This window comes from Heterodontus francisci, chromosome 9 (genome assembly GCF_036365525.1).
Source record: "Heterodontus francisci isolate sHetFra1 chromosome 9, sHetFra1.hap1, whole genome shotgun sequence".
Taxonomy (NCBI): Eukaryota; Metazoa; Chordata; class Chondrichthyes; order Heterodontiformes; family Heterodontidae; genus Heterodontus; species Heterodontus francisci.
The window spans coordinates 5,246,079-5,261,215 of NC_090379.1; the positions used below are offsets into that span (position 1 = coordinate 5,246,079).

At 45.6% G+C, this 15,137-nt stretch overlaps 1 protein-coding gene across 1 annotated transcript in view; it reads left to right on the forward strand.

Annotated features, from left to right (window-relative positions):
* LOC137374040 (nesprin-2-like) overlaps positions 1–15,137 on the forward strand; it is a 133,581-nt gene that overhangs the window by 38,118 nt on the left and 80,326 nt on the right. The window contains exons 14-16 of the mRNA XM_068039824.1: positions 3,564–3,714; positions 5,887–6,482; positions 10,094–10,273. Coding sequence (XP_067895925.1) covers positions 3,564–3,714; positions 5,887–6,482; positions 10,094–10,273 — 927 coding nt within the window. The remainder of the gene's footprint in view (positions 1–3,563; positions 3,715–5,886; positions 6,483–10,093; positions 10,274–15,137) is intronic.

A 15,137-nucleotide genomic window follows, 5' to 3' on the forward strand; every position in this document is an offset into this window, starting at 1 on the left:
TAATCTTGTCACCAGTTAAGAAGTGGTGTTTTACAAATTCATGCTCCCTGGAATTTTACCAAATGGGAATTGGGGTTTGGGAGGTCATAGGACTTTGCAGGATTTTCTGTCCTGCCTCCGTGCCTTAATTTCTGGTAAAATGACACTTAAAATGGGTTAAAGATTCAAATTGGGGCTCTGGGTTAAACAGTCAGTTCTGCCACTTCCTGGTTAGGGGGAAATGGAAGGGGAAAATTTTTTTAAAAGGCAGTAAAAGGATAAATACCAACTCTGTTCACATTTTCCATTTGGGATATCAGTCTTTTGAGATCAACTCCTTAGTTTCTGTTCCTAGCTCCCCTCTCCCTTTCTCAGTCCCTGTTCCATAAGAACATAGGAAATAGGAGCAGGAGTAGACCATTTGACCCCTCAAGCCTGCTCCGCCATTCAATACGTTCATGGCCGACCTTCTGCCTCAACTCCCTGTTCCTTGCTGCGCTCTTTCTCAGTTTCAGTTTCTCACTTCTCTCTCTCTCTCTCTCTCTTAGTTGCTGTTTGTTACAGTCAAGTTTTGTTTGTTACAAAAGGGCTTTCCTCTTTTCCCCCTCTTTGTTAGACCATAATAGGTTTAAATCTTTCTTGAAGTGGATGTATTGGCCAATTCAGTAGGTGTTTGATTACTCACTTGCTATGATCATAACAAGAACCAATCGGATAGGTTTTCTGGAGTTAATAAAGAAAACGGTTAACTTTTTATAGTACCTAAACCGAACTAATAAAAATAATAAACAAGGTGCCAACTTTCACTCACACACACACAAATAGATTACAGAGTGGGGAAAGGTAGATTGGTTAAGCTAGACTCCATTAAAAAAAAATATACAGTCTATGGAGTTTGGTGATTCGACTGACTTCTAGCTGAATTCAGTGGTCCTGCGTCTTTTAGTTTGAAGAGGTAGATGACTGTTTCGGTAAATGTCTTGGAGATAGCAGTGCGGTTGATTTTCTCCAACAGGGTTTCTGATTGTAGCCGGAGAATGCAAAGGTGCTCAGTCAACAAGTAGAAATTCAAGCTGGAATGGGGAGAGAGAGAGAGGTACCCCCATTTAGGGTCTACTCATGTCCGAGTCCAGTTGCTTCTCCTCTGCTGCAGAGAAAACACCAGCTTAAAACCACAAATAGGGAGGGGCTTGTCACATGACTCAGTGATTCAAAACCTAGTAGTTAGCAGTATTTCTCTCGTGCAAAAAAGAACAAGCAGTTCCTTTAAACTTCCTGGTCTTGGTTCTTGCTGGGGAATTAGCAGACATTTTGTCTTCCTCCTCACAGTCATTGCAGTGTATGATACAGTGTTGCAAATTAAGTTAAAGTTAAGCTGCCAGCAAAATCATCTTTTTAGCTGGTCTTTTAAAGACATCTTTTTAGAAAAAATATAAATTCAGATCTCCAGTCAGTGGATTAAAGGAAATTATCATTCAACAAAGCACACTGGTGTAACACTGTTCATCGCTGCTCTCTGGCTTTCTCAGTCCCTGTTCCTTGTTCCTTCCTTGTTTTTTCAGTCTTCCCTTTCTCATTCTTTCCTTAGCTTCTCTCTCTGTGATCCTCTTTCTTTTGCACAATGTCAGAGTCATTTACAGCATAGAAGAAGGCCATTCGACCCATCGAGTTCATGCTGGCTCTCCACAGCACTGCAGTCAGTCCCACTCCCCTGCTCGATCCCTGTATTCCTGCAAGTTTATTTCCTTCAAGTGCCCATCCAATTTTCTTTTGAAGTCATTGATCGTCTCCGCTTTCACCACCCTTGTGGACAGCGAGTCCCAGCTGATTACCACTCACTGCGTAAAAATGTTGTTCTTCATATTGCCCCTGCATGTCTTGCCCAAAATCTTCAATCTGTGTCCCCTAGTCCTTGTACCATCAGTTAATGGGAACAGCTTTTCCTTGTTTAACCTATGTAAACCTGTCATAATCTTGTACACCTCTATCAAATCTCCTCTCAATCTCCTTTGCTCCAAGGAGAACAATCCCAGCTTCTCCAACCTAACCTTGTAACTAAAATCCATCATCCCTGGAATCATTCTGATAAATTTCCTCTGCACCCTCTCAAGGACCCTCACATCCTTCCTAAAGTGTGGTGACCAGAACTGGACACAATACTCTAGTTGTGGCCTAACCAGAGCTTTATAAAGGTTCAGCATAACTTCCTTGCATTTGTACTCAATGTTCTATTTATGAAGATTCCATTTGCTGTACTAACCACTCTCTCAATATGTCCTGCCACCTTCAAAGATCGATGGACATGCACTCCCAAGGTCCCTCTGTACATTCTTTAGAACTGTGTCATTAGGTCTATATTGCCTCACCCTATCCCTTCTGCCAAAATGCATCACTTGTCAGAATTAAATTCCATCTGCCACTTGTCTGCCCATTCTGCTAGCCTATCTATGTCCTGTTGCAGGCGATTCACATCATCCTCACTGTTTGTCACTCCTTCAAGTTTGGTGTCATTGGCAAATTTTGAGATTTTTCTCTGTATTCCAAGATCCAAGTCATTTATGTATAGCAAAAAAAGCACTGATCCCAGCACTGAACCTTGGGGAACACCACTGTCTACCATCCTCCAGTCTGAAAAACAACCATTTACCACAATTTGCTGTTTTTTTGTCCTTAAGCCAATTTTTTTATCCAATTGGACACGGACACTCCTATTGCATGAGCCTCAGTTTTGTTAACCAGCCTTTCATGTGCTGCTTTATCAAATGCTTCCTTTAAAATCCATATAAACAACATCTACCACATTCCCTTCATCAACCTTCACTGTTACTTCATCAAAAAATTCAATTAGATTAGTCAAGTATGATCTTCCTTTTACAAATCTGTGCTGGCTCTCCTTAATTAACTCGAGCCTCTCCAAGTGCCTGTTGATTTTTCCCCCTGATTATTGTTTCTGAAATCTTACCCACCATCACTGTTGCTATTTTCCACTGTTGCCATATCTCTCTTTACAGGAAGCTCTGTGATCCACTGCTGTCAGCAAGGAACTGAGCTGCTATCTCCTGTGCAGTCATTGGGATAGAAGATAGTTGGAGGGCCCAAACCCGCTGCTGCTGGAGTAACTGACCCACCCAAGCAGGGAGGTCTGATATTGGCCCGAAATCGGGCCTTGGGCCTCAACTAAATATTCTAGGGAAACTTGCTACTTTCCATTGGCCTCTGCAGGAGGATCGAATTTTGGGCCTAGCAAACAGTGTAACTCATGGGAGAATGGGCGGGTGCCAGGGGAGAGGACAGTAGAAGAGGGGGTGTTGATCACGGCCTGCATGAGTTCTATGGCGCTCCACATTAACATTTAAAATTAAGCAATTACTTACCATTTTTGGTGGCAGCTGTTTGCTAGGCCACATCCAGGCTAGGAAAGCCTGAGCAGAGCAGGCGAGCCACCAGCTAGTTTCCCAGGTGGCTCCTGAAACTGGCATTTCAGTTCCTTGCCTGTGCTACTGAGGAGTCTAATGCCAGTTTTAGGATGCCTGAAGACCGTCCGTGACCAACATTGCCACATTGATCCTGTGTGTTTGTTACAGAGAGGAATTCATGAGTATGGCCCTCAATGTGCTGGAAACAGTGGAGCAGCAGCTTACTCAGCTACACAACTCACTGCTGCAGTTTCAGAACAAACCAAAGATCCTGACTGGACTCAACTTAAAGCACGAGCCGGACCTGCAGATGCTGAAGGTACAGCATTTATATAGCGCCGTTATTGTAGTAAAACATCCAAAGGTACCTCCCAGGGGATAAATCAGACAAACAGTGACACTGAGCCACATAAGGAGCTATTGACACAGGTGACCACAAGCTTGGTTTAGGAACTTCTTAGAGGAGGAGCGAGTGGTGGAGAGATTTACAGAGGGAATTTCGGAGCTCAGGGCCCAGGCAGCCAATGGTGGGGCAGAGAGAGAGAGAGATAAAGGGAGATGAACACGAGGCCAAAACTGGAGGAATGCCAACGTATTTTTCTTTTCAAGTATATATCCAGTATATATCCAGTATATCCAGGTGCACTGATACACAAATCACTAAAAGTCGCAAAGCAGGTTAATAAAACAAACAAAGCACTGGTATATCATTTCTAGAGGATTGGAATTGAAAAGCAGAGAAGTTATGTTAAACTTGTACAGAACCTTGGTTAGATCACACTTGGAGTTACTGTGAACGGTTCTGGTCTCTATATTATTAAAAGGACACAGAGGTACTGAAGAAGATGCAGAAAAAGATTTACAAGGAAGACACCAGAAACGAGAGACTTTAACTATCAGAAAAGATTGAATAGGCTGGGGCTTTTTTCTCCAGAAAAGATCCGCAGGGTGGCCTGTTAGAAGACTTTAAGATGATAAAACGGTTTGACAAGGTAGGCACAGAGATACAAAGAACAAAGAAAATTACAGCACAGGAACAGGCCCTTCGGCCCTCCAAGCCTGCGCCGATCCAGATCCAGTTTCCACTTGTGGGGGGAGACCAGAAATAGGGGTCAGCAATAGAAGATAATCAGTAATAAACCCAATATGGAATTCAGGAGAAACTTCTTTCCCCAGAGAGTGGTGAGAATGTGGAACTCACTACCAGAGGGAGTGGTTGAGGTGAATGGCATAGAAAAGGAGAAGTTGGATAAACGGATGAGAAAGGTGCTGATAGGATGAGAGGAAGAAGGGTGGGAGGAGGCTCATATAAACTCCAGCATGGACCAGCTGAGCTGAATGGCCTGTTACTGTGCTTTAAAATTCTAGTTAATTCCTTTTTTGAAAGTTACTATTCAATTTGCTTCCACCGTCTTTTCAAGCAGTGAATTCCAGATCTCAACAATTCGCTGTGTAAAAAAACGTTCCCCAGTGTTCCTCATCCAATGCTGAGAAATACTCGCCAATGATTCCCGGCACTGACTCTGCCACGGTGCACAGGCTCCAGGGGTGAATGTGGTGATGGCCTGGGGGAGGAGTCACCTGATTTAAATATTCTGGCCTGCCCAATTAGAGGAACAATTCAGGCTGAAAGGGACCGAGCTGGGACAGAGGGTGCTGGCTCTGGGGGGTATGGAGAGAGTTGGGGAGCCCATTCCTCCCTCAGATTGAAGAACGCTCTTTGCCCTCCTGCCTCCTCGCCCGCCCACTATGTGCCTGCGGGAGGTGGGGGGTACTGAGGTGCTGTACACACTGTTTCCCTGGATCCAGGCCGTAGCCCAGAGCAGCACCCTCAGGGTGAGTCCCACATCTTCTGTTCTGTGGGCTGATATCCCTGGGGCGAGGAATGTTCTGGCCAGGGAGGCCCTGGCCACACGCCCTCCTTTTACAGCACAGGCCTTGATTGGGGCAGGCAGAGGCTCCGCCCTTCACATCCACTTTGAACAATCTCCCTGCTGCAACACGTTGAATTGTCAGCAGCGAATTACTTTGGCTGTGCACTGATCAGAATATGTAGGGAACACAGATGTTTTGCGCATAGCAAGATCCCACACACAGCACAGCAATGAGCCGGATGACCATTTAGTCCCTTTTTGGGCAGGAGATGAGTGTTGTCCCAGGACACAAGGAGAGCCCCATGCCCTTCTTCAGAGAGGGCCATAGGATCTTTAACATTCAACTTCCAGCCTTGAAGCCATGACCTTCAAGGTTGCTTGTATTCATAGTGAAAGGAGGCCATTCAGCCCCTCGAGCATGCTGTCATGCAATTAGATCCTGATTGAGCTGTATCCAAACTCCATTTACCTGCCTGACAACTGAGCCCAGCTGTCACATGACACCCAATCAATCATGCTAAATATTAACGTTTGGGTGAGAGGGGTCATGAGAGGGGTCATGGAGTTTAGCAGTTTCAGTTATTCTTCTAATTCTGATCTTTTTACTTATTCATCAGAATCTTCAAACTCAGATTAAGTCACAGATTGAAAGTTGTGAAGAGCTCCAGAGCACAGAGTGTGAGGCCAGCATCACGTTAGACCGGGGGGATCACCGTGCAGTGTGTGCTGTTGCTCTTGGTTACACACAGAAGTGTCAGGAAATTGGGTTGCAGGTACAGGTTGCCGAGGAGGCCCTCCGAGCCCTCGATGGGTTCCTGCAGTTACTGCGAGCTGTGGAGCACAAGGAGGGTAGTGTTCGGGAGCAGGAGGGAGCAGTGCAGGCTGGTAAAGCGAGGTTGGAAGAGGAGGAAGGGACCAGGCCCCTCCAGGACAGGGCCCTGGAATTGGACGAAACATTGACTGCGGCTAAGATTTGCCTCGAGGACGGGAATTCAGGTGGAAGGACTTGCTGCCGGGATCTTGCTGTGTCACTGGGCTACAAAGCAGAGGGTGCCAGGCTGGGATTGGAAAAAGAGGAGAGAGCGGCACAGGAGGGGTTACACAAAACATTCTGCACAAGGCAGAGCCATCTCATCAACGTCCTGCGGGAAATTGAAAAGAGTGCTGGAGAGGTTCAGTTAAGTGAAGCCACACTTCCCGGAGTACAGCAGAGGTTTGTAGCATCCATAAAACTTTGTCAAGATGCCATAAAAACAGAAGGTGCCGGAAATACTCAGCAGGTCTGGCAGCATCTGTGGAGAGAGAAACAGAGTTAACGTTTCAGGTCCGTGACCCTTCTTCAAAACTGGCAAAGGTTAGAAAAGGCTTTGAGCAAATGAAAGGGGGGAGCGGGGAAGAAGAACAAAAGGGAAGGTGTGTGACAGGGCGGAGGGCAGGAGAGATTAAACGACAGAGATGTCACAGAATAAAAGGCAGAGGGAGTGCTAATAGTTGTATTAAAAGATAAAGCATTAGTCCAGAGAGAGTGTTGGTGGCAGAGTAACGAATAGCTCTGTCTGAAAGCAAAAACATGAAAAAGTAGTTTAACACAGGCACATGGTTAAAAAAATAAAATAATGCAAAATGTTTTTTTTTTAAAAAAAGGCAGGCATGCTCTAAATTGTTGAACCGAATATTGAGTCCAGAAGGCTGTAAAGTGCTAGTCAGCAGATAAAGTGCTGAACCTCGAGCTTGCATTGATGTTCACTGGAAGACTGCAGCAGGCCCAGGACAGAGATGTAGGTGTGAGAGCAGGGTGATGAATTAAAATGTCAAGCAACCGGAAGCTCAGGGTCATGCTTGTGGACTCAGTGGAGATGTTCCCCACCGCGGTCATCCAGTCTGCATTTGGTCTCCACAATGTAGGGGAGACCACATTGTGAGCAGCGAATACAGTATACTACATTGAAAAAGTACAAGTAAATCGCTGCTTCACCTGAAAGGAGTGTTTGGGGCCTGGGATGGTGAGGAGAGAGGAGGTAAATGGGCAGGTATTACACCTCCTGCGATTACATGGCAAGGTGCCGTGGGAAGGGGACGAGGTGTCGGGGGTAATGGAGGGGTGGACCAGGGTGTCGCGGAGGGAACGATCCCTTTGGAATGCTAATGGGAGGGGAAGATATGTTTGGTAGTGGCATCATGCTGGAGGTGGAGGCTGGAAGGTGAGGACAAGGGGAACCCTGTTGAAGGCCCTGACAACCACAATGGGGGGGGGGGGTGGAGAAGGGAAGATATGTTTGGTAGTGTCATCACACTGCAAGAAGTGGAAATGACAGAGGATGATCTTTTGGATATGGAGGCCGGCGGGGTGGAAAGTGAGGACGAGAAACCCTGGAAGGGAGGAGGAGGGGAAGGGGTGAGTGTAGAGGTGCAGGAAATGGGCTGGACATGGTTGAGGGCCCTGTCAACAACAGTACGGGGGAATCCTTGGTTGAGGGAAAAGGACGACCTATCAGAGGCGCTGTTGTGGAATGCTGCATCATAAGAGCAGATGCGTCAGAGATGGAGAAACTGGGAGAATGGAATGGAGTCCTTACAGGAGGCAGGGTGTGAAGAAGTGTAGTCGAGGTAGATGTGGGAATCGGTGGGCTTATAATGGATATTGGTAGACAACCTATCCCCAGAGATGGAGACAGAGAAGTCGAGGAAGGGAAGGGAAGTGTCGGAGATGGACCATGTAAAGGTGAGAGACGGGTGGAAATTGGAAGCAAAGTTGAAGTTTTTCCCCTTCACTTACTCAAAAACTATTACATTTCTAACATTTGCCAGTTCTGATGAAAGGTCACAGATCTGAAACGTTAACTCTGTTTCTCTCTCCACAGATGCTGCCAGACCTGCTGAGTATTTCCAGCACTTCCTGTTTTTATTTGATTTCCAGCATCCACAGTATTTCGCTTTTACTTTTGTCAAGATGACCCTCGGACACATGGTCACACAATGTATCTCTCTCTCTATATGATGGTGCAGATCTGAAATTTGTAATGATGTCTGGGGAGGGGTTGTGAGCTGCTATAGAGCAGAGCTTATCACCATCTGGTCTGAGTATTACAGTAGGGAGATCCTGGAGAGGTAAACTGATACCAGGGACTGGGTACCCCAGCTATATGGAAGCATTCGAAAGATTATACTGGAGGAAAGGAGAGATCTTCTTGTGGTTTTCACTCTACGAGGCCCAGATAAACTGAACCCCAATATATCGTTTGACAGATTTTAGACTAACAACAACTTGTATTTATATAGCACCTTTAATGTAAGAAAATGTCCCAAGGCACCTTGTAGGAGTGTTATAAAGCAAAAATTTGACACCAAGCCATATAAGCCGATATTAAGACAGATGACCGAAAGCTTGGCCAAAGAGGTCGCTTTTAAAGGGTGTCTTCAAGAAGGAAAGAGAGAGGCGGAGAGGTTTAGGGAGCGAACTCCAGAACTTGGGGTCTAGGCAACAGAAGGCATGGCGTCCAATGGTGGAGTGAATAAAATCAGGGATGCACCAGAGGCCAGAATTAGAGGAGTGCAGATATCTCGGAGGGCTGTGTGGCCGGAGGATTTTACAGAGATAAGGAGGGGCGAGGCCATGGAGGAGGTTACAGAAATAGGGAGGGGTGAGGCCATGGAGGTGATTACAGAGATAGGGAGGGGCGAGGCCATGGAGGAGGTTACAGAAATAGGGAGGGGTGAGGCCATGGAGGTGATTACAGAGATAGGGAGGGGCGAGGTCATGGAGGAGATTACAGAGATAGGGAGGGGTGAGGCAATGGAGGAGATTACAGAGATAGGGAGGGGTGAGGCCATGGAGGAGATTACAGAGATAGGGAGGGGTGAGGCAATGGAGGAGATTACAGAGATAGGGAGGGGTGAGGCCATGGAGGAGATTACAGAGATAGGGAGGAGCGAGGCCATGGAGGTGATTACAGAGATAGGGAGGGGTGAGGCAATGGAGGAGATTACAGAGATAGGGAGGGGTGAGGCCATGGAGGAGATTACAGAGATAGGGAGGAGCGAGGCCATGGAGGAGATTACAGAGATAGGGAGGGGTGAGGCCATGGAGGAGATTACAGAGATAGGGAGGAGCGAGGCCATGGAGGAGATTACAGAGATAGGGAGGGGTGAGGCCATGGAGGAATTTGAAAGTTTAAAATCACGATGTTGCTTAACCACATTTTAATGTTATGAAATTATAAATATGAGTCAGTGCTGGGTAGGACGATAGTAAAGGAGGATTAAAATATCTGTGGATAAATTTTTCAAAAAGTTAAATGTAATTTATAATTTAGTGTTGATTAATGTCGGTTGGTCATTGTAGATTAGCGAGCATAGGGGTGATTGTGAACGGGACAAGATGTGAGTAAGGCAGCAGAGTTTGCGAAATCCTTAGAATCATAGATTGATACAATACAGATGCAGGCCATTCGGCCTGTTGTACCTGTGCTGGCTCTTTGAAGGAGCGATCCAATTAGTCCCACTCCCCTGTTCCTTTCCCATGGTCCAGTAAATCCTTTTCTTTTCAAGTGCTTGTCCAGTTCCCTTCTGAAAGTTATCCACCACTCTATCAGTCAGGGCATTCCAGATCCCAATCCCTCATTGCATCGAGATATTTTTCCCCATGTCACCTCTAGTTCTTTTGCGAATCACTTTAAATCTGTGCCCTCTAGTTACCCACCCTTCAGCTACTGGAAACTCTATCTTAACACTTCATCATCTTAACACTTCTATCAAATCTCCCGCGGTTCAGTTGTTACATTTGTTTAAAGGCATTTGTGTTAATTGTGACTATGTGATGCCCAGGCTGAGATCTCTGAACGATCTGAACAGTGAACTTCAGTCAAAAGCAGCGGAGCTCAGTGAGCTGAGGGAACTGACTGAGCAGCTGGTCGGGATGAACTCAGCACTCAGAGGGGAAGCACAAGAGGGGCTAGACACGGTAGAGAAGGTATGGGAAGAGACGGAGAGGAACATCCATGATTGGTAAGTGGACAATTTCCAACTATCTCCCTTTGTGAATGCTCAGACTAGAGAAACATTGGGTATAAAAGCAAAAAGGATTATGCTAAACCTTTATAAAACACTGCTTCGGCCTCAGCTGAAGTATTGTGTCCAATTCTGAATGCAACACTTTAGGAAGGATATCAAATGGTATCAGGGATGAGGGTCTTCAATTATAGGGAGAGATTGGAGAAGCTGGAATTGTTTTTTTTAGAGAACATAAGAACATAACATAAGAAATAGGATCAGGAGTAGGCCATTCAGCCCCTCAAGCCTGCCCCACCATTCAATAAGATCATGGCTGATATGTCCCAGGCCTCAACTCCTCTTTTGGCCCTGCTCTGCCTAACCCTCAACTCCCCGAGATTTCACAAATCTATCTACCTCCTCCTTAAATACATTTAGTTACTTAGCCTCCACAACTCTCTGAGGCAGAGAATTCCAGAGATTCACCACCCTCTGAGAGAAGAAATTCCTTCACATCTCAGTTTTAAATGTGTGCCCCCTTATTCTGTAACTATGTCCCCTAGTTCGAGATTCCCCCACCAGTGGAAACATCTTCTCAACATCTACCCTGTCAAGTCCCCTTAAAATCTTATATGTTGCAATAAGATCACCTCTCATTCTTCTAAACTCCAATGAATAAAGGTCTAACCTGTTTAGCCGTTCTTGAGAAGACAGCCCCTTCATCCCAGGAATCAGCCTAGTGAACCTTTTCTGAACTGCCTCCAATGCTAGTATATCCTTCCTTAAATACGGGGACCAAAACTGTACACAGTACTCCAGGTGTGGCCTCACCAACACCCTGTACAGTTGTAACAAAACTTCCCTATTTTTAAACTCTAACGCCCTAGCAATAAAGGCCAAAATTCCATTTGCCTTCCTCATTACTTGCTGCACCTGCATGCTAACCTTTTGTGTTTAATGCACAAGAACACCCAGATCCCTCTGTACTGCAGTATTTTGTAGTCTTTCTCCATCTAAATAATAATCTGCCTTTTTATTCTTCCTACCAAAGTGGATGACTTCACACTTTCCCACATTGAACACCATCTGCCAGGTTTTTGCCCACTCACTTAACCTATCTATGTCCCTTTGCAGATTGTTTGTGTCCTCATCACAACATGCCTTCCCACGTATTTTTGTATCATCAGCAAATTTGGATACACTACACTCTGTCCCTTCCTCTTACAGGAGAAAAGATTTGATACAGGGAAAAGATTTGATAGAGCTGTTCAAAATTACGAAAGATTTTTATAAAGTAAATAAGAAGTAACTGTTGCTAGTATGGGAGGATTAATAACCAGAGGACACAGATTTAAGGTGATTGGCAAAAGAACCAGAGGCGAGGTGAGGAGAATTTTTTACACAGTGAGTTGTTGTGATTGAAAAGGAAATATTTGCTGTTAATTGAATGTTAATTGTTTTTACTTGTATGCAGGTGGTGGGCATTAACTGGGGATTCACTTGAGCTCCTATAAATAGATGCAGTTTGAAACTGTGGTTGTTGCGTTAGGAGGTGTATGCTTGTACTGTGTAACTCTGTAAATAAATGATTATAACAGTGTGCAAAGATTGGCTCCAGTTCTGTCCTTCACTCGCTGGCTTTCTGGAATATTGCATCTACAGGACGATGGGGAAACAGCAGGAGAGTGGGATTAATGGGAAAGATTTTTCAAAGATCTGGCACAGGCATGATGGACTGAATAGCCCCCCTCCATGCTGTAATATTCAATGATCCTGTCCCAAAGCAGGGTTTTATGGTGCTCAGTCAGGAGAGCTGTGTTGGTTCGGTCCAACCTAGTCTTTGCTTGACCTCCCAAGTGGCTTCAAGTTGGGATTCTCGGACAGGAAGCCAACAGATCAAAGACTGGGAGTGGCTGACTTTCTGAATTTTGAAGTCAATGGGCAATTGTACTGTCCACTCTGGCACTGAGCCACAAGAAAAAGGATGGGCCAAGATAGTTGATCTGAGTTAAGGAGCAGGAGGCTGGAATACATCATTCTCTGTCGTTGTACCTGGATAAAACCACAGAGAAGACAGCATTTGAGGTTTATAAATAGGGTGTTGAGCACAATACGAAAGAATGAATGGGAAATTTGTATATTGATTAAGCCACAGGTAGACTGCTGGGGATAGTTTTGGGCCCAATTGTAGGAAGGACATTAAAGTCCAGTATAGATTGCTTGGATAATGCCAAGAATGGCAAACTATAATAGCAAGGAGAGACTCAGGATACTGAGATTATTTCCACAGGAGCAGAGAAGACTGACAGGAGATTTAACAAATATTTAAAAAATTATGAATGGTTTTAGGAACATAGATGCATGGAAAAAGGAGACCATTCATGTAGATCATGTACCTGGACTCCCATTTATCTGCCTTTGATCCCTATCTCTTGATACCCTTACCGAACAAACATCTAAAAATGTTTTTCTGATTTCAGGACTGAGTGACCCACAGCGAGACTGTAGGGCAGTGGGATTAGTTTGGGATTGATACAGGGCTGTGGGGAGAGAGTGGGCAGTGGGATTAGTTTGGGATTGATACAGGGCTATGGGGAGAGAGTGGGGCAGTGGGATTAGTTTGGGATTGATACAGGGCTGTGGGGAGAGAGTGGGGCAGTGGGATTAGTTTGGGATTGATACAGGGCGGTGGGGAGAGAGTGGGGCAGTGGGATTAGTTTGGGATTGATACAGGGCGATGTGGAGAGAGTGGGGCAGTGGGATTAGTTTGGGATTGATACAGGGCGGTGGGGAGAGAGTGGGGCAGTGGGATTAGTTTGGGATTGATACAGGGCGGTGGGGAGAGAGTGGGGCAGTGGGATTAGTTTGGGATTGATACAGGGTGATGTGGAGAGAGTGGGGCAGTGGGATTAGAATTAGAACATTACAGCGCAGTACAGGCCCTTCGGCCCTCGATGTTGCGCCGACCTGTGAAACCACCTGACCTACACTATTCCATTTTCATCCATATGTCTATCCAATGACCACTTAAATGCCCTTAAAGTTGGCGAGTCTACTACTGCTGCAGGCAGGGCGTTCCACGCCCCTACTACTCTCTGAGTAAAGAAACTACCTCTGACATCTGTCCTATATCTATCACCCCTCAACTTAAAGCTATGTCCCCTCGTGTTTGCCATCACCATCCGAGGAAAAAGACTCTCACTATCCACCCTATCTAACCCTCTGATTATCTTATATGTCTCTATTAAGTCACCTCTCCTCCTCCTTCTCTCCAATGAAAACAACCTCAAGTCCCTCAGCCTTTCCTCGTAAGACCTTCCCTCCATTCCAGGCAACATCCTAGTAAATCTCCTCTGTACCCTTTCCATAGCTTCCACATCCTTCCTATAATGCGGTGACCAGAACTGCACGCAATACTCCAGGTGCGGTCTCACCAGAGTTTTGTACAGCTGCAGCATGACATCGTGGCTCCGAAACTCGATCCCCCTACTAATAAAAGCTAACACACCATATGCCTTCTTAACAGCCCTATTAACCTGGGTAGCAACCTTCAGGGATTTATGTACCTGGACACCAAGATCTCTCTGCTCATCTACACTACCAAGAATCTTCCCATTAGCCCAGTACTCTGCATTCCTGTTACTCCTTCCAAAGTGAATCACCTCGCACTTTTCCGCATTAAACTCCATTTGCCATCTCTCAGCCCAGCTCTGCAGCCTATCTATGTCCCTCTGTACCCTACAACATCCTTCGGCACTATCCACAACTCCACCGACCTTAGTGTCATCCGCAAATTTACTAACCCACCCTTCTACACCCTCTTCCAGGTCATTTATAAAAATGACAAACAGCAGTAGCCCCAAAACAGATCCTTGCGGTACACCACTAGTAACCAAACTCCAGGATGAACATTTGCCATCAACCACCACCCTCTGTCTTCTTTCAGCTAGCCAATTTCTGATCCAAAGCTCTAAATCACCTTCAACCCCATACTTACGTATTTTCTGCAATAGCCTACCATGGGGAACCTTATCAAACGCCTTACTGAAATCCATATACACCACATCCACTGCTTTACCCTCATCCACCTGTTTGGTCACCTTCTCGAAAAACTCAATAAGGTTTGTGAGGCACGACCTACCCGTCACAAAACCGTGCTGACTATCGCTAATGAACTTATTCTTTTCAAGATGATTATACATCCTGTCTCAGTTCAGTTCAGTTCAGTTCAGAGATACAGCACTGAAACAGGCTCTTCGGCCCACCGAGTCTGTGCCGACCATCAACCACCCATTTATACTAATCCTGCACTAATTCCATATTCCTACCACATTCCCACCTGTCCCTATATTTCCCTACCACCTACCTATACTAGGGGCAATTTATAATGGCCAATTTACCTATCAAACTGCAAGTCTTTGGCATGTGGGAGGAAACCGGAGCACCCGGAGGAAACCCACGCAGACACAGGGAGAACTCCTTATAACCTTTTCCAACATTTTACCCACAACCGAAGTAAGGCTCACAGGTCTATAATTACCAGGGCTGTCTCTACTCCCCTTCTTGAACAAGGGGACAACATTTGCTATCCTCCAGTCTTCCGGCACTATTCCTGTCGACAATGACGACATAAAGATCAAGGACAAAGGCTCTGCAATCTCCTCCCTAGCTTCCCAGAGAATCCTAGGATAAATCCCATCTGGCCCAGGGGACTTATCTATTTTCACACTTTCCAAAATTGATAACACCTCCTCCTTGTGAACCTCAATCCCATCTAGCCTAGTAGCCTGAATCTCAGTATTCTCCTCGACAACATTTTCTTTCTCTACTGTAAATACTGACGCAAAATATTCATTTAACACTTCCCCTATCTCCTCTG